This window comes from Silurus meridionalis, chromosome 19 (genome assembly GCF_014805685.1).
Source record: "Silurus meridionalis isolate SWU-2019-XX chromosome 19, ASM1480568v1, whole genome shotgun sequence".
Taxonomy (NCBI): Eukaryota; Metazoa; Chordata; class Actinopteri; order Siluriformes; family Siluridae; genus Silurus; species Silurus meridionalis.
The window spans coordinates 5873198-5899144 of NC_060902.1; the positions used below are offsets into that span (position 1 = coordinate 5873198).

At 36.4% G+C, this 25947-nt stretch overlaps 1 protein-coding gene across 3 annotated transcripts in view; it reads right to left on the reverse strand.

The window, feature by feature from the left end:
* Positions 1 to 25947, reverse strand: part of asic1b (acid-sensing (proton-gated) ion channel 1b) — a 355295-nt gene that overhangs the window by 10903 nt on the left and 318445 nt on the right. For all 3 annotated transcript variants that reach the window (XM_046875193.1, XM_046875191.1, XM_046875192.1), the window contains 5 exons: positions 15430 to 15580; positions 13414 to 13470; positions 11265 to 11418; positions 2696 to 2787; positions 2350 to 2429 (listed from right to left, as the gene is read on the reverse strand). In XM_046875193.1, coding sequence (XP_046731149.1) covers positions 2350 to 2429; positions 2696 to 2787; positions 11265 to 11418; positions 13414 to 13470; positions 15430 to 15580 — 534 coding nt within the window. The remainder of the gene's footprint in view (positions 1 to 2349; positions 2430 to 2695; positions 2788 to 11264; positions 11419 to 13413; positions 13471 to 15429; positions 15581 to 25947) is intronic.

Here is a 25947-nt window from a genome sequence, read left to right on the forward strand (position 1 = left end):
GTCGGCTAGCCTGCAAAGCTAACAATGAGCAAGGCAGAAGGCAACAAGAAGTATGGGGTTAATGTGGATGAGCCAGTGATGTAAACAAGACTGAGAACAGAGACATCATCATAATCTTTTCTCTGCCTGTGTTCTATATGGTGGTTGTTCAGCCTGGATACATCCATTAGATAACAAAAATTTTAATTCTTTGATGTAAGGTCCAGTTACAAGCGTGACACTCAAACAGGTAGAAGAAATAGCTACTTTTTACTTCAGTACATGTCAGAACCCAACCTTCTTTACTTTAACTTGAGTGGAAAAGTGTAGTACCAGAGTCTTTTAAAACATAAGTATTTGTACTTCTACTTGAGTAAACGATGTATGTACTGTTGCCATTTCTGTACAGCTAAGAAGCCAAGCCATTAAACACATTAAACCAAAGCACATATCCCAGTGTCACATACCAATCCATCTTCAACTCTAACTCAAATATGGTCTTTGTCCTCGCAAGTCAAGACATGCCAATGTCATTCTCTGCATCCTTTATATACAATGCATCACTGTTGACCTTGTCCACTTGTTCTATATAAATGTTGGCCAAAATACAGTCTTTTGGCTCTGGAGAGTGTGGACTGTTTTTTATTCAGTAAATGCCTTGCACCTGTATCCAAGTATATGTGTGACAATGAAGATATTGTTCAGTTAGTATCAGCCTACTGCAAAAAAATAAAAAAATTTAATATATACACAAATGACAAGAAACAACAAATGACTGAAAACTTTACTCAGACTCTGAGGTGATTAACTATGCTACATGGTTACTAATCAGATGTACAATTCAAACACCACACTCTAAAATTGCTGGGATATTTGTATTAAGTAATTATTGGGTTGAGAGGGGTACGTCTTTATTACTATAGTTAATTACCTAATACTGTGAGCTAATAATAATAATCTCTTCACTAGACGACTTGATGGGACAGCTAGATTGAGGGGACGTCTGCATCATTACCAACATACAACATCATTCTAGAATGTTTATTGTGACTCTGAGTCACATCTCTACACTAACGTTTTTTTTTTTTGGCTACAAGTGTGAATTACACACAGGGATTAAAATATATAAACATCATAATTAATTGTGTGCCTCCAACTTTGTGAAAACAGTTTGGGAAATAATAACATTTGGCAGGAAAAGTCAGGTGTCCTGAAACCTTGGTTCATACAGTGTATCACCTACTGTATATAGTTTATATATACATTTGCTTAGATGGTAGGCCAAACCCCAAAATGCTGAATATTAAACATTTAATGGTAACAACATAACAACAAATAATTGGCCAATAAATGAGCATGAACTAAAGAACTAGAAAAAGTAATTTACAATGGTATAGCCTTTCATATTTAAATCTTAACGCTTTGTGGGTAAACTAGTGAAGGTTTTTTTTTATTTAATACTTGTACTGTCTATATCGTTTCACATTGTCTGTATTGTCTTGTATAGTCTGTTTTTGTCTTTTCTTGTCTGTTTTGTCTTGTATAGTCCAAGCTGAATGAATAGTGTTATTAATGTCTGTACTTTGAGAGCTGGAACCAACAGCTGGAACCAAATTCCTTGTGTGTCAACACACTTGGCCAATAAACCTGATTCTGATTCTGAAATAAGAGTCAGTGTTGTTACATTAAAAGATTATGAGCTTCAAACAGTTGGTAAGGAGTAAAAATCTTGTGTACCCAGACATGTTGAATTTCCCATCAAACATTTGAATCATTATTATGATTTTATCTAAAAGACTAAATATGTGAATTTCCCAGTATCCCAGTGCAGCAAAAGTAAATAAGCGAATGGTGGCAGAGAATCATTTAGGAATTTTTCTGGCCAAATAGTAGTTTTTTCTTTCCTTTCCAAATTTCATTGCCCAAGAATATACAAAGTAAATGAATTTAAATGACCTGATGATTTATGATTCAGTAGAACAAAAAATATACTGATTCATACATAAAACTAAATACATTCAGAAACGTTCTCATTTTGACATTGTAAAATGTATTTAAATTCCACATCTGGTTGTAGATAAGAAAAAAATGTTATTATAATGAAATAAGCTCAGCACAATAGGTTCTACACATAACCCAGCAGGGTCCTCAGTATTGGGTCAGCACTGGGTTACATTTAACTCAGCAGTAATAGGTGTAGGCATAAATAATTGTGTAATATATTTAAATTAAATATTTAAATAATTGGTTATATTTGCATTTCTATGCATAATGGGAGGATTGAATGCAAAAATGGCACCTTCTACAAAACTTCTGATGTCTTTTTGAATGCTTTCAAAATACTGCTAAAGGTACATTGGATTATCTTACCTCATAAAGATAGTCAAAGAGCTCCAAAATTGTCAGAATACTGGCTCCAATAAAAAGACCCATCTGACCACCAATATCACCTGAAGAAGGTAACACACCAGACATTAGACATTGCTGTATTCTCAAAATATTCATAACATATTTAAATGTCAAATGCTATAGAGCAAAATTATTATAAATTTGCAGTTGTTGTAGCTACTGCATGTGACGCATACATAAAATCATATATCAATCCATAAACGTTTTACACTACTAAATAATAAAAAATATTCTTTTAGCACTACCTTTACTAATACATTTTCACTTGCAATCCAAAAGATTAATCTGAGGAAGAAGAACGATTTACCTAGTAAACCAGGCAGCTCGTAGGCCTTTTTCTGCTCGATAGTCTCATAGTTCAACGCCTCGAAGAAGATATCCAGAACCAAGATGTTATCCCTGTTAACAGATTGAGGAGCTTATTGAGAAGCACAAACTTGTTTCTTTGCGAACAGTGCCAACTCAGACTACTTACATCTGTCAAATGTTCTTTAATTTTACAGTCACATAAAAGATGAGGTAATGTGTACTAAAAGAAAAGGATACTAAACAAATACTGCAGTATGCCTTACCATTACAAACTGCTCCAATGGATTTACATATAGTTGAAATCTTTGTGCTGAAAAATTGTACTAGGATGTGTATCAAATTCCCTTGTTCAGCACACGAATTGTGTTAAGAGTAATAAGTAGTGTTATCACGTTTTTTTATTTGTTTGCTTTATGTGCTTTTTATTAATGCTAGCTTATAAAAGTGTTCCGTATCAATCCTGTGATTTGTCCACTTTTTACATGCCCTTACATTCCTTTCCCTTATTCATTCTTAATCTACATTTCTGAACCTTTGTAATTTGTAGTGCTACCTCATTTTATGATCCTGGTTTTAGGATTATGATTGTGTGGTCTGTTTGTGTTTTGAACCATGCCACGGAGTTTTACTATCATTTTTGGAATAGGATAAATAAAGCACAAGTCGGATAATACACCTTTCTCCTGCCTGATTTACACACACTTTATTGCATCATATCATTAATGCACTGCAGAGTGAAAATCTTATTCTTTCGACTGCTCCAATTAGGGGTCGCCACAGCGGATCATACGTCTCCATACTACTCTGTCCTCTACATCCGCTTCTTTTAAACCAACTACCTGCATGTCTTCCTTCACCACATCCATAAACCTCCTCCTTGGACTTCCTATTTTCCTACTTCCTAGCGGCTCCATACTCAGCATTCATCTACCGATATACCCCATGTCAGTCCTCTGCACATGTCCAAACCATTTCAATCGGGCCTCTCGCATTTTTTCCACAAAACGTCCTACATGCCCTGTCCCTCTAATAAACTAACTTCTAATCCTGTCCATTCTGGTCACTCCCAATGAAAATCTCAGCATCTTCAGCTCTGCTACCTCCAGCTCCACCTCCTGTCTAACAATATCATCCGCAAACATCATAGTCCATGGAGACTCCTGTCTGACTTCCTGTCAAACAGGAAAGGGCTCAGAGCCGATCCTTGATGCAATCCAACCTCCACTTTGAACCAGTGTGTCGTTCCTACTGTACACTTCTCTGCTGTTACACTGTCCTCATACATGTCCTGCACCACCCTCACATACTTCTCTGACACAACTGACTTCCTCATACAATACCACAACTCCTCTCTCGGCACCCTGTCGTACGCTTTCTCTAGATCCACAAACACACAATGCAACTCCTTCTGACCTTCTCTATACTTCTCCATCAATTTTCTCAAAGCAAATATTGCATGCATTGTGCTCTTCCTCGGCATGAAACCATACTGTTGCTCTCTGATAGTCACCTCTTTCCTCAGCCTGGCTTCCACTTCTCTTTCCCATAACTTCATGGTGTGACTGATTAACTTTATTCCCCTGTAGTTACTGCAGGTCTGCACATCTCTCTTATTCTTAAAGATCGGTACCAGCACACTCCTTCTTCATTCCTCAGGCCTCCTCTCACCTTCCAAAATCGTGTTTAACAACCTGGATAAAAACTTAACTGCCATCTCTCCTAAACATCTCCATGCTCTACTGGTATGTCATCTGGTCCTACCACTTTCCACTCTTCATCCTCTTAATAGCTGCTCTCACTTCCTCCTTACTAATCCACTTCCTGCTTCACCATCTCTACACCATCCAACCTTCTCTCTCTCTCATTTTCCCCGTTCATCAGCTGCTCAAAATACTCCCTCCATCTTCTCAACACACTCTCCTCACTAGTCAACACATTTCCATCTCCATCCTTTATTGCTCTAACTTGCAGCACATCCTTCCCAGCTCGGTCTCTCTGCCTGGCCAATCGATATAAATCCTTTACTCCTTCCTTAGTGTCCAACCTCTCATACAGCTCCTCATATGCCTTTTCCTTTTGCACATCCCTCTTCACCTGCTGCTGCATCTCCTTGTACTCCTGCTTACTTTACTCATCTCTCAGAATGAAAATGTGCAGATAAATAGGAGAAAATGCACTTCTATTAGATCTGAAACAATAACTACTGTTATGTTGAATGTTGGAAAAAACAATGAAGAACAAAAATGTAATAAAGGAGGAATCAGTGATTAAATGCAGAGGCACTTCAGTTTTAAATGACATCCGTTTCAGTCATACACGTTTTTGTACAACATGACAAGCAGCGATGAGCTTTCCTAATTAAATTGTATTTCATATGAGTGGATTTTAAAATACTTTTTAAATCTTAGTTGCACATATGATGCATTTAAACTGTGCTGCATTCAGCTCTGCTTTTCTTTCATGTCTGAATGTCAAATGCTCAATCTCATCTATGGAATGAAAATGAACTGTAGAGCACTGCTTAAGATATATTGGTTTTCAAATGAATTTTAATTATGACAATACAAGAAATCTCTTTTGTTCTCACTAAAGGTGTGCACTGTTTTACATTGCCATTTTAACCATTGCATTTAGAACACACCAATGTGTGCTGTTATGAGAATACAATATGAGATGCTATAATGTAATGCAGCCTTGTAGAACAGTTAATAGTATCACCATGAAGTTAGTTACTTGCTTTTGTTAGAAAGGCATGACAGTGTGCTCTTTTACTAGTTTATAACTACATTTAGTAAATACAGTACAATTTAACAAAAACAAGATCCTTTTATCATTTACTTTATTACAATAGCTTCTCTTTTGCCCGCTTTCCTGACATTGATAAAATAACAAAAAAACAGCTTGTTCTTGTTATCTTGAAAGTGGATTTTGCAAAGTCCTGAAGATTCGTTTTTTTCTTTCTGGCTGAAAACTGACTGTTACCATGTGCTGCCACTGAAGACTACCTTTTTCTTTTTAATATTAAAGTTCAGTAAATCATCGGCTTAAAGAGCAAAATTTTCTTTGCTACATGACATTTTTAGGCTTAATTTGTGTGGACTGTTCACCAGTCGCTGTTACTATGGTCTGCTGTCAGATCCACAGTTGTAGAAATTAATAACTTCTGCCCAATAATTCAAGAATGCAGCTGCAATGTGATTATGGCCATTATTATACTATGATGTAATGGTCATGGTGTGTCTGATTAGCCGATTCTGAATGTTTAGAAGGTGTCCTTTCGATAGACTGAGTGAACAAGTAGTTCTGGTCACTTTAATCACCTTTCTAATTTAATGGGTTGTCTTTAACCATTGTAACCTAACAAACATACAGCTATAGTTTAATACAGGGAGACAGGTATGTACCCAATTATGTTACTAAGCTAAATAGATACTTTTTTGCATGTCATTTAACTTATATGCTCAGTATGACAATTTTGAAAAATGGGGCTGGAGCACGAGATGTATTTAGCAAAATGGCGAAAAAAGCTATTATTAATAAATTAAAATGTAAAAAAAAATGGCCCAATGAATGAACACCAATAACCCCACTACTATTATCCGTTACTTATACCACAGAGAGTTTAAATTCTCAAATATTCCTTGTTTGTTTCTTAGTTTTTGGAAAACCCCCCAGACAAACACACATAAGGACATGGTAATGTCAATGTCATGTCAAGGTCCAGCTTTATGATGATAGATGCTTGGCAAAAAGAATATCAGCTCATTTGTTTGCCCCTGTGTGTGTGTGCGTGCGTGTGTGTTGTGTCCAATCCAAACAGTATTTACACTGCAAAAACTTGGTTCCAAGTCAAACCTAATTGCTACCCCCTGCTTTACGAATAAGCACCCCCCCAGAAAAATCGTATTTACATTGTGTGTGACCTCAGGCAGATGAATCAGATCTAATGGCACGTGCAGCTGCAGGCACTTTCTCTCTACATCTAAGCTAGTAAATAAAAAAAACATATCAAACCCCTATTTTATTTCCCCTGGTGTTGTTTTTCTGAATAGTTGGGTGAGCTTAAAAATGGAAATTACAGACTGAGGCATAAAAAAAAAAAAATATATATTTTTTGTATTTTTATTTATTTTTATTTTAATAAGTTTAAGGTTCCCCTACAGATAGGGACTACATGTGTGTGTGTGCAAGTGGGTTGTTCTGTGTACAGAGCACATATCAACAAATTTTTACAATAAATACTTATTATTCCAAGTAAACATAAAGAATTTTTCAGGCCAAAGAAATGCTAATCAACTTCCAGTTTAATGAAGAGGAATTTAAAACAAACTATCGTTTAATAAATCTCAAAGCATGAAGCATGCAATCTATTTTGTAATAAATTTCAATATAATGATTTATTTATAATTTTAATAATTGAAATAATCAGGCACTGATGACGTTTATAATCACCCCTTCAATTTACAGCTACATGTTCATCACTTTATCAGAAACTCATATTTGTATATAATGAGAAAATAAAAACAACTATGGCATGCCACTTGAGGCCAATATTAATTACATTAATATGGTAAAATTAAGAATTACAATTAACTATATAAAAAAGAAAGCTACAGAGGATATAAAAGGTCTTTTAGATATTGCAGGTTTTTCAAATATAAAGACCGAAATAACAACATAATGTCAGACATGTTACATCTAAATTGTGATCTTACAACAAAAAAAAAAGAAATGTTTAATAATTGGGAACATTTTAAATAAAAAAAGACTTACAACACTCTGATTGCATAAGTCTACACATCCTTATTTAATAATGGGGGTTCTAACTGTCCTCAGAGTTACCAGTCACAATTAAAATTAGGCCTGTAGGTAAACTGCATACACCTGCCATCAATTAAAGTCAAACTAATTAAAACTAGATAACAGTCAGATGTTGCTGTAGTATGTTTGTGGTTGCATTCTTGCAATAGTTGCCCAAGAAACTGTGTAATTTAATTGTTAGAATGTACCAATCAGGGATATAAAAGAATATCAGAGGCACTGAATGTACCATGAAACACTGTCAAAACCATTGATCTATAAGTGGAGAAAATGTGACACCACAGAGACATTGCAAAGATCGGGACGATCCTTTAAATTTGATGAGATAATGAGGAGAAAACTTATCAAGAAGACTACCAAGAGGCCAATTGCAACACTGAAAGACGCTAAACTACAGGAATGAGTGTAACTCCTGCAGTCTGTACAAGTCTGGGCTTTGGGGTATTCTTACAAGAAAAATATGCAAGCCCATCTAAGTTATTCCAAAAAATGTATTCAGCCAACCCAAACCATTATGTTCTGACAAAACAAACATTGAACTTTTTGGCCATAATTCTAAAAGGCTTCATCCAAGGAACGCTAAACCGAAAGTGGAGCATGGTGAGGGTAGCATTATGCTATAGGGGCTGCATCTTTTTAGCTGGGCCAGGGGCTCTTGTCAAAATAGATGGAAAATTTGAATAGCTCCAAAAACCAAGACATTTTGCCACAAAGCCTGTCCTCTGTCAAAAAACTGAAAATTAAATGGAATTTTACAATTCGACAAGACAATGACCCAAAGCACACATCAAAATCAACAAAAACATGGCTTCAGAAAAGGATAATTAAAGCCCTGGAATGACCCGGCCAGAGCCCAGAACTCAATCCCATCGAACACCTATGGAATGACCTAAAAAGTGGCAGACACAGAAGATCCCTCTCACAATTTGAGGGAACTCAAATAATAATAAGAAAATGTTAAGTCTTGGTCTGTGAAGTAAATAGAGACTTATTCACAAAGACTTGATACCGTTATAAATGCAAAAGAAAAGTGTTAGTTAAGAAGAGTGTGCAGACTTATGCAATCAAAATGTTGTAGTGTTTACATTTTTTATTTGAAGATCACATCAAAGATGTAGCAAGGCAGGCATTTAGTTTATTTTTATATTTATGTCTTTACATTCAAAAGAAAACTGCAATTTTATAAGGGTGTGTAGACTTTTTATATCTATTGTATATCCTTGTACAGTCCTCATTTTTTATCTATGAAGTTTTTTTAGTCTTGTGAGTGTTTAAAAAGCTATTAAAAGCCAGATATGGCAGAATTGGAACTATGAACAGATAAATGACTTATGCATGTTTTTTGGTTTTAAGTCAATAAGGCACCCTATCCTGTTTTCCATACATTTCTGTGTTCAATCCTAATGAAGTAATCCTGGATTGCTTATCTGAAATGGTTCATATAGTCAAAAAGCATTCAGGTTGCATTAATAATGTTTGAAAGGTTTGAATAAATCTTGAATACAAGATGAATGCTGATGGAACACATTTATTCTGTGCTCCTATGCCAGAAATCATGAAAACAGCAAAATCCATATTTATAATTTATATGGCAGGTACATGATTGTGTTTTTTTTTATGATTAATATCTTGGCATTTTGGAGCAGGCGAAAGGCACAGTGGGTAGTGTGTTGCTGAATGAACATGGTGGCATTTTGCCTAAAATCACATTTTAAATAAAAAGGTTGAAACTTGGGTGGCTATATCAAAACAAAGCATATTGTTACCCTCTAAAGGTCACATAAATTCTGTTTGTCTTGCTTCTTTATTATTGCAGAGGTTATTTACTGACAATCTGCCTTTTCTCTATTTATGAAGCTATTTTTCATCCACCTTGCTTTCAGGTTCTTAACTGCCTGATAAGTAGTTTATTTTTCCTTAATAATTTATTTACAAATCTTGGATGGTACTGTCAGTATAAAGCCTTCAGTATGAGACCTTTCAAGGCCTTTATTTGTGCTTGTTTATTTAGAAAGTAGTTTTCAATAAATTGCCTCCATAAATCACCTTTATGCCACACAGGAAATTTAGTGCAAATGATACGTGATTAATGCAATTTCTAATGCTCACTGAGTACAGTTTTATCCCGATCTGGGGAACACACAGCGCTTCACTAAGAGCCAATTGCGTAAATTTCACCGGAGATTAGGATTGAATTCTCGCCACTGAATTTAAATTATCAGTTGAATTTTACTATTGTTATTATTATTATTATTATTATTATTATTATTATTATTATTATTATTATAAAAAAAATGATTACTCGTGCTTTTTCAAATTTTTTTCTTTTCTAATGAATTGTGATTTGAGTCATGTGTTGCTTTCTTTGGTAGACATTTATGCAGAATGTATTGAGATGCTTGACTTATTGACATATAATTGGCATTACATTTAAATATATAATTTCAAAATGTATGTATGAAACTCTCTGTCATCTATAATACACTATTTAAACAAATGTTAGTAGACACCTGATCATAAGATTCTATGTGCTTTTTAAACATCCCAAACATTTATTTCTGTTTTATTCTTAAAATAACCTCCACTCTGCGGGGAAGAAGTTCAACTCGATTTTGGAGTGTGCTTTTTGAGATTTGTGCTCATTTAGCCACAAGAGTGTTAGTAAAGTCATATAATGATGCAAGGTATGGAGGCCTGGGGAGCAGTCAGCGTTCCAATTCATCACCAAGCACCAAAGGGTGTTTAATAGGGTTGAGGTCAAAGCACTATAGCAGGCCACTCAAGATCTTCCACTCCATCCCATGTAAATGATATATTTATGAAGCTTGCATTGTGCACAGAGGCATTGTCAGGCTGGAACAGGTTTTGGTCTCCTGGTTCAAGTGGAGGGGAAACTTTAATGCTAACATATACAGAGACATTCTATACAATTGTGTGCCCCCAAATTTGTGGTAACAGATTACGGAAGAACTGACTAGTACAGGGTTTGTTGTTTACCGTAATTTCCGGACTATTAAGTGCACCCATATATAAGCCACACCCAATGAATTTGACAAATATTTTTATTTTAAACATAAAAAAGCCGTACCTGTCTTTAAGCTGCAGGTGTCTACACTGAAACTAATGAACTTTACACAGGCTTTAACGAAAGACAGTGTCTGTAACATGGTGTAATGGGTGAAATATGTTGTGGCTCCTTTAGGAGCATAGCTGTATTTTGGGAATAGCCTGCTGCCACATTTTTCCGCTATTACTGCATGTGTGCAAGACCGAGGAATATGTCCTTACTATTATCTGATGCTTATTTCTAAGTTACTTTGACTAACCCGTAACGCTGTTGCCAAGAAAAATAAAAAAGCACGAGTTTTGGAAACCTGTCTGTGCTTCTATGATTTCTGTTGTTAGCAAGCTATCCCATGACCCAGACTCAACGCGTTACAACGGCTTGTATCTAAACAGTAGCCTACCAAGAAAGTCATTGTTCACTGTCTTTCTCCTTCCTTTCACAACTATTTCTCTCTGGAGTTTATCTTTTGGCATCGTCAAATGTTTGTTTTCCTTTTTTGTGACCTCTTCGAGTCCCCAAAATTCATTTTGATGACCAAAGAGCTACATTAAAACTGAACTAGATAACACTGTGAAAATTAGTTTTGGTTAAAGGGGAATAGGGCACATGTACTTGGAAAACATCTCCCAGACTAAATAAACTGAAACAAGAAAATGTAAGTCGTTTCACAGACACTTACGAAATGTACTGCTCTGTCTTGTTGTACTTCTTGGCCAGGTATTTGGCTGAGGCCTTGCTGGGGATCTTGACGAACGACAGTTCTTTGCCGTAGCGTGTCATGTTGCAGGGTGTATCACAAACACAGTAATCATTGTCTCTCTCCACCAGGAAATCTAGCAAGAACAGGGAAGGACAAGGGAGGAGAATAAGGAGCCATTAGACAAGTTGATCACAGCAGGAAAAAAAAAATTAAACAATGTGGAAAGTGAAGTGCGTAATGTAGTGGGGGGCAATAAGAAGAGCTACGGGGATTGATGGAGGAAGCGCAGATGAAGGAAATGAAAAGAGAAATCATAAATTAAGCTCCATCACTTCCTTGGGCTCAGCTATCCATAACAAGTAGTTGTGCTCAGAGAGAGTAAGGTGCCTGGCACATCTGGCAGTTACAGTCTAAATGGGCTAATTTCACTTTTTGTCTTTTTTTTCTTTCTACCTTTTGCACAAAATTCTGTACATTCAGGTCAGTACATTCCTTGGCACTCAAAGAAGAAGTTTTGAATTGGATAGAAACTTTGGACATGTGGATACAATATATTATTTAGCTGACCCCCACAACAATCTTAAAGGATAAGGACTTCAAATGTAGCACTCAAATATCTACCAAAGACAATTCAACATGTCCACAATAATCTCTGATTACACAGTTGAAACCGATGTTAAACAGGCTACAGTTACCAAGCACACACCCGGTACATGAATTAACTTTATATAGTAGTCTCAAGTACAAAATGGCAAATATTAAGCTGTTAATAGACTTTAAATCAACCCGTTGTTTGACAATGAGCAAGAATGAAACATGTACATTGCTGAGAGCTCCTGTGCCAACATTAGCTGTTCAACTTTTGCTGCAGTGAAATAAATGTTTGGGGGGAAAAGCATGAAAAGAAATATGGAGATTCACTGATAAATGCACACAAAATGTAAATGTGTGAACAATTTTAAACATTATTTTATAAGAATTGTTTGAAGATTACTCATTATTTAGTTCTTTGACACATCTGACGCAGTGGGTCTAAGGCCTGGGAACAAACTCATCAATAGAACAAGTAAGGATAAATCAGGAAGAAATCATTTTTTGATTGTTTGCTTTTATGATTAATAAAAGCTTCATCTTATTCCCACCTAGGGGTATAAACATGCATGGCTGCATAACAAGCAGTAATGGGTTATTGGTTGGAAAACTTTGTTTGTTCAAAGTCAGTAATACATCTTGGACATTTATAAGCCACAAAGTTTTTTCCAAGTGAGATGGTCTAACTCTATCGGCTCGTTCCACGGACACATCCGAATTATTCTGGTGATTAATAGAATACATCAGGACTTCTGTTCAGCTTGTGAAACTAAAAGATTTGCTCACTTGTTTGTACCTACCTAGATAGCAGAAAGAAAAAAACCCTGATGATCTTAAATCCTCTTGTTCCTAACTGTAATAAGAAGTGAAGCACCACCCTGAAATATATTGCATATTTGTAATGTCACACAGAGACACACTAGATTGCGAGTGCTGATACAGTGGCATTTAACAGGAGGGAAAAAAAATCACACCATCTTTTTTTCTCCAGAGATAATGATCAGGTTTTACTTTTAGCTTCTGAAAAAAAAAGAAGAACAGCACCTTTTTTCACACCACTGTTCATATTAATGAGAAATCCAGAAGTGGAATAGAGGAGACAGCGAACACTGGGTTAAAGTAAAGAAATGAAAATAAAAAATAAAAAAGATTTCTATACAAATCAGTTGTATGGAGTAACAACTAAAGCCTTGAGGCAATAGGCAAGATAACAAGCACAATGATGGTGATTTGAATAATAGTTGAAGCTGAACAGAGTGAACAGTTAAGGAAGTGGAGAAAAGCCGCTGCATCGCTCTCTTTAGGTAGAGATGAAGCAATGGGTTAAATCCCATTATCAGCAGGCGGTTAAATGGCATTTTGTGAAACCAATAGAAAAAGTGGATTTGATGAGTGAATTATAAAGATGTAATATGTAATTGTTTCGTAGTGGAGTGTTGCTTTAAATACAGCCATTTATACAACACAATATTCTTTAGGCATATCCTTTTTTCTTGCCTATAGAAATCTATTATGGTTCCTCTCTGCTTTTACTCACCCAAAGCCGGATCCGCACACTCTTTATACTGTTCCGGTGTGCAGTATGGAGCGTCTCCTAGAAAGAAAGAAGGCACAAGCATGTGAGCAAGAAAGAAAGAAAAAGAAAGAAAAATAGGACAGGTGAGATACACCATATCACATAGGCAATAAAAAAACGCATAAACACCAGGACCAAAGCTGAGAGCTAATCTGAATCTCAAATCAAGCAAACCGGTCAATTAAGTACAAAGAAACGAGGGAGATGTAAAACCAAAATGAAAGGAGTATAAAGAGAACATTATGTTCTCTCGCTGAAAGCAGATAATATGTCGCGAGCGACGCAGTAGCAGGTAGTTCTTAAATTAAACCATGTCTTTGTCAATCACGCTGTCCTTATCTGCCTCTGAGTTCTCCTTCAAATCTGATCTCATCATTTAATTGATTTCATTAATGCCTTACCTTACCCGCTGCAAATGCAAGCCAGAGAGAGAAAGGGATTGAGAACAACAAGTACATCCAAAATACAACAGATTACCGCACGCCATTACCGCTCTCATTGCTCATTGTTTTGCCGCTCACACATCGCACTAATGAGAAAGGTCTTGAGAAATGATCAACCAGAGCATGGTGTGTCCAGGAGCCAAATGCTCAGTGGCATCCAAACTCCCTGAGCCATTAACAAAGCAGAGTAACAGCTTTAAATGCACCTGAATTCATCAAACTTGAACCCGTCCAAATCCAAACCAGCCTGGCAATTTGCCCTGAGTACGTTAATGCTTTTGTCTATACTAAAGTACTATGTTTGTGCCATTCTGTTGCAGCAATGAACAGACAGACATATTTGGTGCCTGTGTGCTTATACATGTGTCTTATATGAAGACTCTGTGTTGGCCTTTACACTGCCCAGTTGGTAGCTGCTGATATGGGAGAGCTGACTGGTGGGCAGAACCTGGTAGGTAACCCACTTGGGGAAAAAATGGGGGAAAAAATATACCCCAAATGGTTGTGTTGATTTTGTTGATTTCTGCCGTTCCAAAACGTTTTCTAAATAGGATTCGGTTTCTATGAATGTAGCCTTGATTTCCAGACTAAAAATGCAAAAACTTTGTGATTTCTGATTTTCTTTTAAATGTACCCATGATCAAGGTTTAAGCCAGAAGCAGAAAGAAAGCTAGTACTTTCTCAGCACTTCTTATATCGCCCTCAAGATCTTTCTCCACCATGTACAAACTATCTTCTCAAACTTTCAGCGTCTACCCGCAGGCAAAAAACAAACAAACAAACAAAAAAACATACCACATAGACACCAAGGTCATGTATCTCATAAACAAGCTTTCTGTCTTTCTGTCAGTTCCAGAGGTCTCTACGATAAGTGAAGCCCATTCTCATAACAACTTTCATAATTAAACCCCACTGGCACGTAGTCATAGCAACCAAGTCCTAGTCAAGGCTGAGTGAGAAACTAAATAGGCCTTCATGCTCCAATACTGAGCTGGAATTGTCTGTCATGTTGAATAGGTGGATTTTAAAATCAGAAGGGGCCTTTTCGTTCTATGTGCAAAATTCATACTGTAGCTCAGAAATAGAAAAAACACGAGTTAAATCTTCTGCTGGTGCAGTCTAACAAACTTTGTCTCGTATCTTTGTGATATGTGCTTTACATATTAAATCCTCGGTTTAAAATAAATAAAAATACCTCAATCTTGCAAAAAATCCTTTACGTGCCCTTACAAAACTGACTGTCTCTGCTTTGAAACATCAGAGTGTTAAAAAAGAGTACGTAATATGGTTCGCTATTTTTTTTTACATAAAGCTGAAATTCTTTTCCACACTATATCCTCACCGGACCATTTTTATATTGGATCTGATGCAAATGCAAAGATCCAAAGATTCTCCAAGTGGATAGAAATACAAATCGGATTGGATGAGACAATTTATGCTGAATTATTAACATACCATTAGGCTGCATGTAAACAAAGCTAATGCTGCAACAAACTAATGATGTGAGCAACAATACATGGTAAAAAGTCCTCACCGGGCATGTGCACCATGCGACAGTTACAGTTCTCAACCAGGTAGCGCGTCTCACAGTCGATGCGGCACGCTGTGATGCTGTAGGTGGTGAAGAAGTCTGAGTCAATAGGCTCGGACCTGCAGTCACCCCATGGAGAGGGCAGGTAGGTCAACTGCAAGAAGAAAGGTAGAAAAGAAAGAATTAATTCATTCATGCATAATCATTAAAGAGAAGACAATTCTATTGAAGAAAAAGATATTAAAACCATTTTATGTTACATACTAACATGCAGAGACCTCATTCAGACTATATTAACCTTAGTAACTACTTACTACTCAGTAGTAAGAAACTTTTTGGCTCTTTTATTAATATATTTTTTTAAGAAACACTGCAGCATGTTCTTTTAGGCCAAAAAAAACACTTTCTTTCCAAAAGCTCATAACAAAACCCACACCAACACCCCCATGCACACACTTAAACACACACAATCCGCAACCTTTGTGTCCTGTGCTCCTGACTGCTTCTCAAAAGCACTCTTGCACTAATACATTAGCATGCAGATCCATCAATTCTCATATCATGACTGTTTACAGCCCAATCTAATTACTAAAATCCCCATGATGGTTTTCTCATCCGATTGGGAGGGGGGATAAGAAAAAAAAATCATAAAAAAATACAACCCACAACTGACAGCTCCTTGGAGGGAGTCTTATTCAGAAGATGTAGTGTTTTTATCCATTCCTGCATAGCAATGACTTTATTTATGGCAAACGTGCAGTAGTGGCTTGGTAGTGCAGGTTGTGAGTTAAAATCCCAGGACTGCTAGAGTTAATGTTGATACTCTGGAGAATGGCCCTCAAAAACTAAGCGAAGTACCTGAATTGAATTCTGCCACAAATGTTAGTCTCTTTGAGTGAAAGCATCTGCCAAATGAGGAAACCAAACGTGTCTAGTGTTAAATCTGTTTTCAGAAGCATTTAGAAAGCTTGTTTTAAAGCCAAGTACCGCTGTACAGGATTTGAAAAGAGACTTTGCTTCAGGCGATATGGAGGTTGTGTATGTGTGTTTATAAGGAAGTGTGTGTCCTGCGCCTGAAGATAGGCTTACAGAAACCAGAAAAAAAAAAAGAAAATAAACAGCACAGTGCAGCATCTAAGCTGTATTTCACACTGCATACTAAATCCTCATATAGGGATGTACTTATAGTAATCTAAAATATATGAATATAAAATGAATTAAACTGGATTTATTCAGAATTAAAAATGTTTTAAAGCAGCCTACCAAATTTCTCCTATACCTAGATATAACACCTACATTTTTTTTTTTGCTTTAACCCTCTGTCTGTTTTCTGTGTTGCACTATGAGAAAAGTGCAAAAAGCGCCCCCCATTTTACATTGCATTTGTTCATTAGAAATAGCACATCACCCAGCTGTAATACTGTATTACAGTCTCTCACAGTGTACATGCACCTACGATGACAATTTCAGACCCCTCCGTGATTTCTTATTATATATTGCACATTTGCATCTCCATACTACAATACATTGACTGTATATTTGTAAAGTTATATATTTATATTAGGTTTATTTATATACATTGCTTTTTGCACTTCTGGTAAGACGCTAACTCCATTTCATTGACCCTCTACTTGTACTTTGCACAATGACAATAAAGTTGAGTCTAATCTAATCTAATCTAATCTAATCTAGTCTAATCTAATCTAATTTAATCTACACTATATGGACAAAAGTATTGGGATACTTGACTTTTCCAGCCATACAAGTTATTTCCCAAAAGGTTGCCACAAAGAGAGAGGAACACAATTTTAAAGGATGTCTTTGAATGTGGCAGAAATAAATATTCTCTTTGCTTTAATCCACAACTACTTTAAAAAATGTTGTGGAAAATTTTGTGGCATCTCAGAATATTGAAGGATATAATAACAGCAAATGGATACTAAAAGTAAAATGTGATGTTCAAAAAGCGCATACAAATCTTGTTGTCACTTGGTCAGAAACTAGAGTAATTCTATATGCATTTCCCTAATGCTCATGGCAGGCAAGCAGATGCACCATGCCTTGAAACAACTTTGCATAAGAGGCATCAACAATATAAAATGCTGTCCGGACAAAACTAAAAATATTCAAGATATCTTGTTATTTCATAAACAGGACGGAATCCACATTCACTCATCATGACACCACAGTCCAAACTCTTCCGATACCCATAAGCAAAAACGACATATTTGGGCATTATACTATTTTCCCAGCGGTGAGAACTACACTAAGTCAACTTTATATTTCTGAGTAATAGATTAAAGTTGACTTTGTATAGCTATGACAGCTGGAAAGCTATTTTAGCTATTTTAGTAGGTGCTTATGGTACTAGGGTGTCAGGGTTCACGATGAGTGGGAGATCTCCGATGTTGGCTCAACCTTTTCTTCCCTTCCCTTCTGTCTCACTGGCAGAATTTTTTTAATAAAATAAAGCTACCAAAATACTGCTAAAAATAAAAGACTTTTTACCAAAGACCCACGATCAACTTTACTTGTCTGATCTAAAACACATATATAATCTTAGAATTTGTCTTATCTTAGAATCAACCATTTAAAATCAATTTAACTACCTTACACAAATATCCTAAAAAGTCCCAGAATCCCTAAAAAATCTAAACCTTAACAATATTTCCATGCAAGCTAACGTCGGTATAATCAAATAGACAAAGCCCAGTCCCGCAGATCACACAGACGAGTGTCTCGAAGCAGAACAAACAGTAGCTCAAACACCAGCCTGGTTTCAAAAGCTTGATCAGAGCTGCAACTCTGACAGCTTGTTAGAAATGTTTCAAGATCATAAACCCTTCAATTTTACCAACCATATACACTCCCATATTACACAACCCACATTTCCTAAACCCCACCAACCGTCAATTCAGACCAACACCACTGTATTGTTCACACATCTAAACCATACCCAGTAAATTGGAAAAATGTCTTCAAACCCTATAAGAAAAGCTTAAAGAAAAAAAATCTGATAACCAAAATCTAATCTGACAATTTCCATACCACTGAAAATATGAAATACATTATTTTACTGGCAGGGCTGATTTCTTGATACAGGTCTTGAGAACACTTTCTTCATAATACAACCAAGTCAGGAATGGATAAAATACACACATTTTTGTTAATCAGTTATTCCTTCCTTTAAACTACAATATTCTACTATCCCTATTACATTGAAAGCAACAAAGCTAAAAAATCCAGATCTTATAAAACTAACCAGTGGTAAGAAAATGGTCTTTAGGCTTACATCTGTTTAGGGCTTCAGCCATCGATTATTTTAGCCATCGAGTATTCTACCGATTAGTCCATTGATTAATTAAACAATCGGATAAGAAGTACTTTTCCTTTATTAAAAAAGCAATAGTAAATTGACAAGATATAAGACGGGTCTCTTAAAATGAACACGTAATTTGTTTCCTTTTAAAAAACACCCCAAAACAAAACCATGTTTATTGCTGAAATTGCAATCTGTAAAAGGTAAACCAATATAGTGCATTTAATTCAATTTCAAATTACTTAAGAAAAAAAATAAATAAAAAAGTGGAAGCACACGGTATGGGGTTTTCTTTATGTATTAGTTTAAAATGATCCCAAACTTTGTAGACTTTCTGTTGTGTCTTTTGGCCTGAATCTTCTTCTTGACCCTCACTGTTTTCTCTTTGTTCCTCTGCTTTTTATTCTGCAACATCTTCTGTGTTTTCCTTGTCTAGGCGTTTCATTTATAAACGTGGTGTACGCACAAAACGAGACTGAAAACGTGCGAACGGCACTTTTCACACAAAGGTTGTGTATTATAAAAAAAAAGCCCTGTTTTGTGAATACGGCAATTTTATAAATAAGACCCCAGAGCGGTTCAGAGTTTAGCGAGTGGTGCGTCAGTAATAATGGTCCATGAGGAAACACAGTGCACCCTGTGCAGTTAAATGAACTAAATGAAATAATTTGCCTTGATGCTTTTTTGTATTCGAATTACTCGAGATACTTGAGGAATCGATTCAGCCCTACGTCTATTGTACTTTCACTGTTGACTGTAGAATTGTACTTCCACTTTTGGTCTCCTTATTGCTGGTTTCATGTTTGAATCAGTCTGCTTCATATGACTTGTGAAATATGTAGACAGACTTTCGATGCTATCACTCAATATTTTTATGTAATTCAGTTCAATCTCCAAGAACCATCGACTCCACCAGAAAGAGGCTGTTTGACTTCTATATAAAACAACCGAATGCAGATCGTTGTTATTGCCTGTTATTGCGTGATATAGTATATGAGAGTTCAGGCTTGTTGTTATGCTAGACGGAACGCTTTTATGGTAGCGACTGATCATTTTTGTAAGCGTGTGACAAACAGCTATGATTTGAGCAACTGTCTCAAACAACAAAGCAACAGTGCAGCATGTGAACTGAGATAATCTCAATTCTGGCTGGCTTGGTGGTGCAGTGGATAGCACTGCTGGTTCCATCCTGACATCTGCATTTCACGCGTTCTCCCCATGTTCATATGGGTTTCGTTTCAGGTTCTCCAGTTTCCTTACAATAGATAGTGAGCTTGGCTATGCTAAATTGTCTCTAGGTTTAAAAGAATAGGTTTAATCTCCTGGCTTGTGCCCAGTGTGGGGAGCCAGGATGGGATCCAAAGTGAACAAAAAAAGATTTCAATGCAAATTAGGTATGAGTAAGCAAACAATTGGTGTGACTATTTTCCCATGGTGTAAATAAACTAAATACTATTTAAAAGGTGAGGAACCATTCAATGTGCCCCACACTGACTTATAATATGGGAACTTTCTTTATAGGTTACAAGTGTTTTACTTGTAAACATTTTCCAAAAACATTTTTATACACACACACACACACACACACACACACACACACACACACACACACACACACACACACGTCAAAATATAATATGTATAAAAAAAGGGATGTAAATACATTCTGGATACACTTTATATGTCTAAGACTGAGACATAGCCAGAACCAATACTAGAGTGCTTTTTTTTTTTTTTTTTTTACCAGAAAATCTTGAACGAAATCAAGAAATCTTTTCTGGATATTTAATGCAATGTAGCTTTGTACATATGCAGTGTAACAGGGTGCTGTTTGTACTATGCAAAAGGCACTGCAGGGAAGAGCCAAGTAGTTTAAAATACAAGAGAAAAAAACAAAAAAAAAGTAGCTTGTCAGTCAATTTGACACAGACAGCAGGGAGGACAGGTTAAAATATAATTACTCATGTTTTTGAACCGGGACACCTGGCATGTACAGCAGGAAATTAAATAAAATTCTTTGTTTATGGAGTAGACACTCCACCTGTGTGACTGTGGAGTGCAAGACCTTGTAAACAGCTCAGTAGAGAGAAAGAGATGGCGTGTCTAAAGGTTATTTCATTAAAGAAGATATTTTATAATAAAATGTATTCATTATTAAGACATTATAGTAATTTGCAAACACCAAATCTTCTTCAAATGCTTCTGTATAGGTTACTAAAATGGCAGATCACCCTGCCAAGAAAGACAAAAAAAAGGAGAGAGTTTTTAAAGAAGGTGGATTAGCAAGTCACAGCCACCATTTTACTTCCCTGAAATGTCTGTAAGAGGAAAAAATATATTTATTTGTAAAAAATCTTTAACACTATGTATCTTTTTCTTTCCACTTCACAATTATGTGATACTTAGTGTTGGTCTATTAAATAAAATCCCAATAAAATACATTTAAATTTGTGGTTATAACATGACAAAATGTGGAACTATTCAAGGGGTATGAATACTTTTGCAATGCACTGTATGTGCAGACAGGGATCACAATAAAGTCCACACTGAAATAAGTTTATAGTGAAATATTTACGATGTATTTAGTGATTCTGGTGCTATTTTTTTTTTTTTTGGTTGCTGTATTTTTGTGATTGCAGTACGAACTTGGCACATGCGAATGTGACATTGCTAGCACAGTTTCGATAGCGTGTAATATGTGAAAAAAAAACCCAGAAATTAGCTCAAACCAAAAAAATTGCTATTAGATTTCTGATTTTGTGAACTCCTACAAACAAAAAAGCAACAGCTTCTTTTCTCCCTCAGCATTGACCAGTCAAGTCATATTTATAAGAATTTCCAAATGCAATGAAGTTTTGCATCAAGGCTAATGAAAAAAAGAGTAGTTAAGTTTTGAGAGGAGTGCACATCCCTTAGTGATGCACAAAACCCCCCAAACAAACAAAAACTAATGACATAAATGAAATTTAAGCATGTGCTTTCAGCTTCTCCATATATTTAATTTTCTAAGTACTGCTTTACACTTTGCTTATTGAAATGTTAATTGGCTTTCTGCACATTTCAATCAAATTGCTCTTCCATGTAATTTTTGGCAATATTAATAGTGAATCAGCACAAGCAATAAATGAAGCATTAACATAGATTTTATAGACAGCTTACAGTTCATTATATTCCTGACTCCAGAAGGTGGAGTTTGTGTGAATGCTTAAATGTAGAAAGGTCAGTAACAAGTGTTTTCTTAAACAAAGCATAAATCTTTCTGTTGCTGAACAGCACTGTGGGTAATTTAGAAAACCATAAGCCAGTGTTAAACCAGATTAACCTATCAATGGAAGAAGCAACCACCTATGCAATGTGTAGGAAATACGTACAGTTGTACTAAACAGACACAGGGGCTTTATTAAGGGGGATATGAACAGCTTTAATGAAAATGTTGTAGGTTCCAAAAATGTTTAAATATTACTCCTGCTCCTGAGTGTCAACATTTACAGCTCAGGGCTACTCATAAGGAGGTCAAGGGTTCAAGTCCAAACAGTGCCAAGCTGTCATTCAGGCCCTTACCCCTCTTTGCTTCAAGAGTGCTGTGTGATAGCTAACCTTGTGCTCTGTCTTCATATCAAACTAGAATATGCAAGAAACTCTTAGCAATAATCTAAAAATGTATTTTTACACTGCTAAATAGAACCGTGTCAAAATAAATTTCACTCCTACCATTCATTTCACTCGTTTTGTGCAGCATTTTTTGCACCTTATATGAAGTTCTGCAGGCGACACTGAATACAAATTTGTGTTGGAAACACACTGTATGTATACAGAAAATCAAAAAGGTTTTTTTTATATTAGTTCGGTCTGCCACTCCATATTCTCCTCAGCACCAGATGGCACAATGGCTTTATTTATACATAGTTTGCAAATAATACATGTTTATAGGTTAGGTTTTCGAATTTAACCCACTGTGTACATTTTTAAATTAGATAAACCACAAAAAAGACTTAGTACAATAGGTCTCAGTGTCAGTTATTCGACTCAACCTTTTCCAAATAGTGATAAAGTAACTTTTTCCCCAAGCACACTCTCCAAAAAAATAAATTTCTTCTGATATTTTCTCATTTTGCGTAATTAGCCTAGGTTCAGAATTTCAAAGACTGCAAGATGTTGCAAGATGATTGTGACTTATTTTGTCTTCTGGGCCAAATAACGTCTGTTTTGCGCATTTGCCCTTAATAAATATGTAATTCTGCCTGTATACAGGGTGGGATCTATGCAGAAAGATTAATCTAGCACTGGTGTAATTTGCTGCGGTCTCGACATCACTTCAGGCATTGCAATTAAATGTGCAATAGGACTGAAGAGCAGGTATAATATTTGCACAAGTAGATTTTTGCCATTTAAAAGCATCAACCCAATTACTTCATCATAATTATGCTGCTATATCATTATGATTACGCTTCTGTATCTCTGTATCTTGAATTAGTAGAACCGTAATATTACACTGGCGAAAAATTTCACTGCACATTTACACCTCTGATCCAAAATCTTTTGAAGAACACTTGCAAAAAGGTTTTCTTTACATTCCCTAATGAATAAAATTGTATACATACATACATTGTATATGCAACATTTTTGACATCTTTGTGTCACAATTGTGTAATTGTAAATATCCCCTTGTCAGCTTTGGCAATGAAATGCCCACAACGAGAAGCTAAACACACCAGACTGTCTAGGAATGACCAGAAATCTGACTTACAAAATTGATGAGTATGTATAAGGTGATAGGGATGCAACAAACAGAAAGTGTACTAATGTAATTTATACCTATTATAAACTGGAGGGATGTAGCTGAGGTTGAGGAACTGTATGATCATTTACACACCATTTTGAGTTCTAACAGTACTTTTATGTTAAAACAAGAAGAAAATGATACAAGGTTGTTTCAAAATGTTTTGAGATTAATGGTGCGTTACCATGTCAGCAAATTCATCATGGACAGAAACAGATAGATAGAACGAAGAGCAAGCTTAAAATTCTGCACGAAACTGAGCAAATCTGCCACAGAGACGTTTCGCATGCGGCAACGCTGCGATGAGTCATTTTTTGAGTGCCGCTTTAAGAGCGGTAGAACATCACTGGAAGACGACGAGAGATCAGGAACACCTTCCTGAATATGCCATAACGATCCACATCATCTCACCTCCGCACCCAGCCTACTTGCCAGAATTGGATCTTGTGGACGTCGCCTGTTAGATGAAGATGAAGATCCAGCTCAAGGGTTTGACACCATCGCGGAGATCCAGTGCTAATCGCAGTAGGCGCTTAAAACTCTTCAAAAGAAGATTTCGGCACACATTCCAGAAGGGGCAGGAACACTGGGAGGTGCTTTGCAAGGGGACTTTTTTTGAATGTAATAGTGTGTAAATGTAGATAAATAAACTTTCTTGTAAACAGAGCTAGTCTTTAAACTTTCTGATACCACCTCATACACATACAACTTGCCGTATAAAAACAGTCCAAACCAGTGATAACCAGGTAACAGACAGAAAAAAGTAAATATTTACAGTTTGAAACATTCGTCTGTGTTCATCAGAGTAAGCTGATGAGAGACTGCCAGAGTGACCAAGATAATTAATAAAAGTGAGACCAGTCTGGTCAGTTTGCAATGGTTTTCTCTGTCGGAGTAGGAAAAGGAATGAGCATGTAGCGCATGAGCACTGCTGAACATAAATAGCTCCAGCTATGATCTTAAATGAAATGAACAGGAGGGCGGGGCTGGTCTTAAATCAACAAAAACGCTTTTACTGCAAGCTGCTAACAGTTGTGTTGCTCTCAATAACAAGAGCCTGCAGCCCTCACTCACTATCAGCATGGCAAAAACACCAGCTACAGGAGTGGAAAGAATCCCACCCACACACACACACTGTGCTGAGTGTTTGAACACACACTAAGTGTGTAAACAGGCTTGTTTATGCTTACCGGTATAATATCAGCGTATCAGCCAGCACTTCCATCCTCTGTGTGTGTTTAGTTTGCATGGTTTACGTGCAGAGGGGTTGACGATAAGAAAGAGATGAGAGCAGCACACACACACACACTGGGTAGAGTGAGAAACTCAGTGCTCGTGATGAGATCTGCATGCAACAGCAAAATTAAGTGAGCTGGACGTGAAAGAAATCGATTTTGTTTCAAGTCGAGAATTTCATTCGTCTCCAATTACGAGGGCCAGAGAGCTGACCGGTCACATATCAGCATCAGGCCACCGCTCACTCGCTCACTGAAAGGATTAAAAGTGACATTTCCTCTTTGCAAGCTTAAAGAAACCTGTGGGTTTGTTTCTGATTTCAGACTGTAAGACTCTACTTTTCTTAATCTTTATAAAGGCCTATGCTTCTTAGCATGCATATATACACTCGCAATCAGAAATATTCAACCCCCTCACCTCAATAGACAATACAGTGATGTTGATGAAAGATACTGAAAATAAATGGTAAAAAAAAACTCGTGAAAAAACAAACAATATTTTTTGATACATATTTGAGTTATTTTGAAAACAGAAGTTGACTTAACTTTGAAATGAAAATTGTAAGTCTTGTAACACATGAGCATGTGCAGTATTATTCAACCCCCAGCTTCAGTACCTTGTGGAGCACGTTTTAGTTTTTATAACTTCTAACAAGCGTTTTCGATAAGGGCTGACAAGCTTCTTACACCTCTCGATTGGAATCTTTGCCTATTCTTCACGTGTAAAACATCTAACTCAGTGATGTTTGATGGCTTCTGTGCTGCAACTGCCTTCTTTAAATCCCACCAAAGATTTTTAATTGGATTTAAATCTGGTGACTGAGAAGGCCACTCCAGGACACTCCAGCATCTTTTCCCCAACCAAGCTTTGGTTGATTTGGAGGTGTGCTTGGGATCATTGTCTTGCTGGAAGATCCAATGATCACCAAGGGTTAATTTTTCAACAGAAGGCATCACATTCTTCTTCAAAATGACCTGGTATTTCTAAGAATCCATGATGCCAGGTACACAATCAAGATTGCCAGTTCCTGCCGCAGAAAAACAGCCCCACATCATTATTGACCCACCTCCATTCTTGAACGTGGGGATGGTATTTTTATGGTCATAAACCTGACCTTTAGAACGCCAGACATACCACTGGTCCATATGTCCAAAACGTTCCAGTATGGTTTCATCAGTCCATAGAA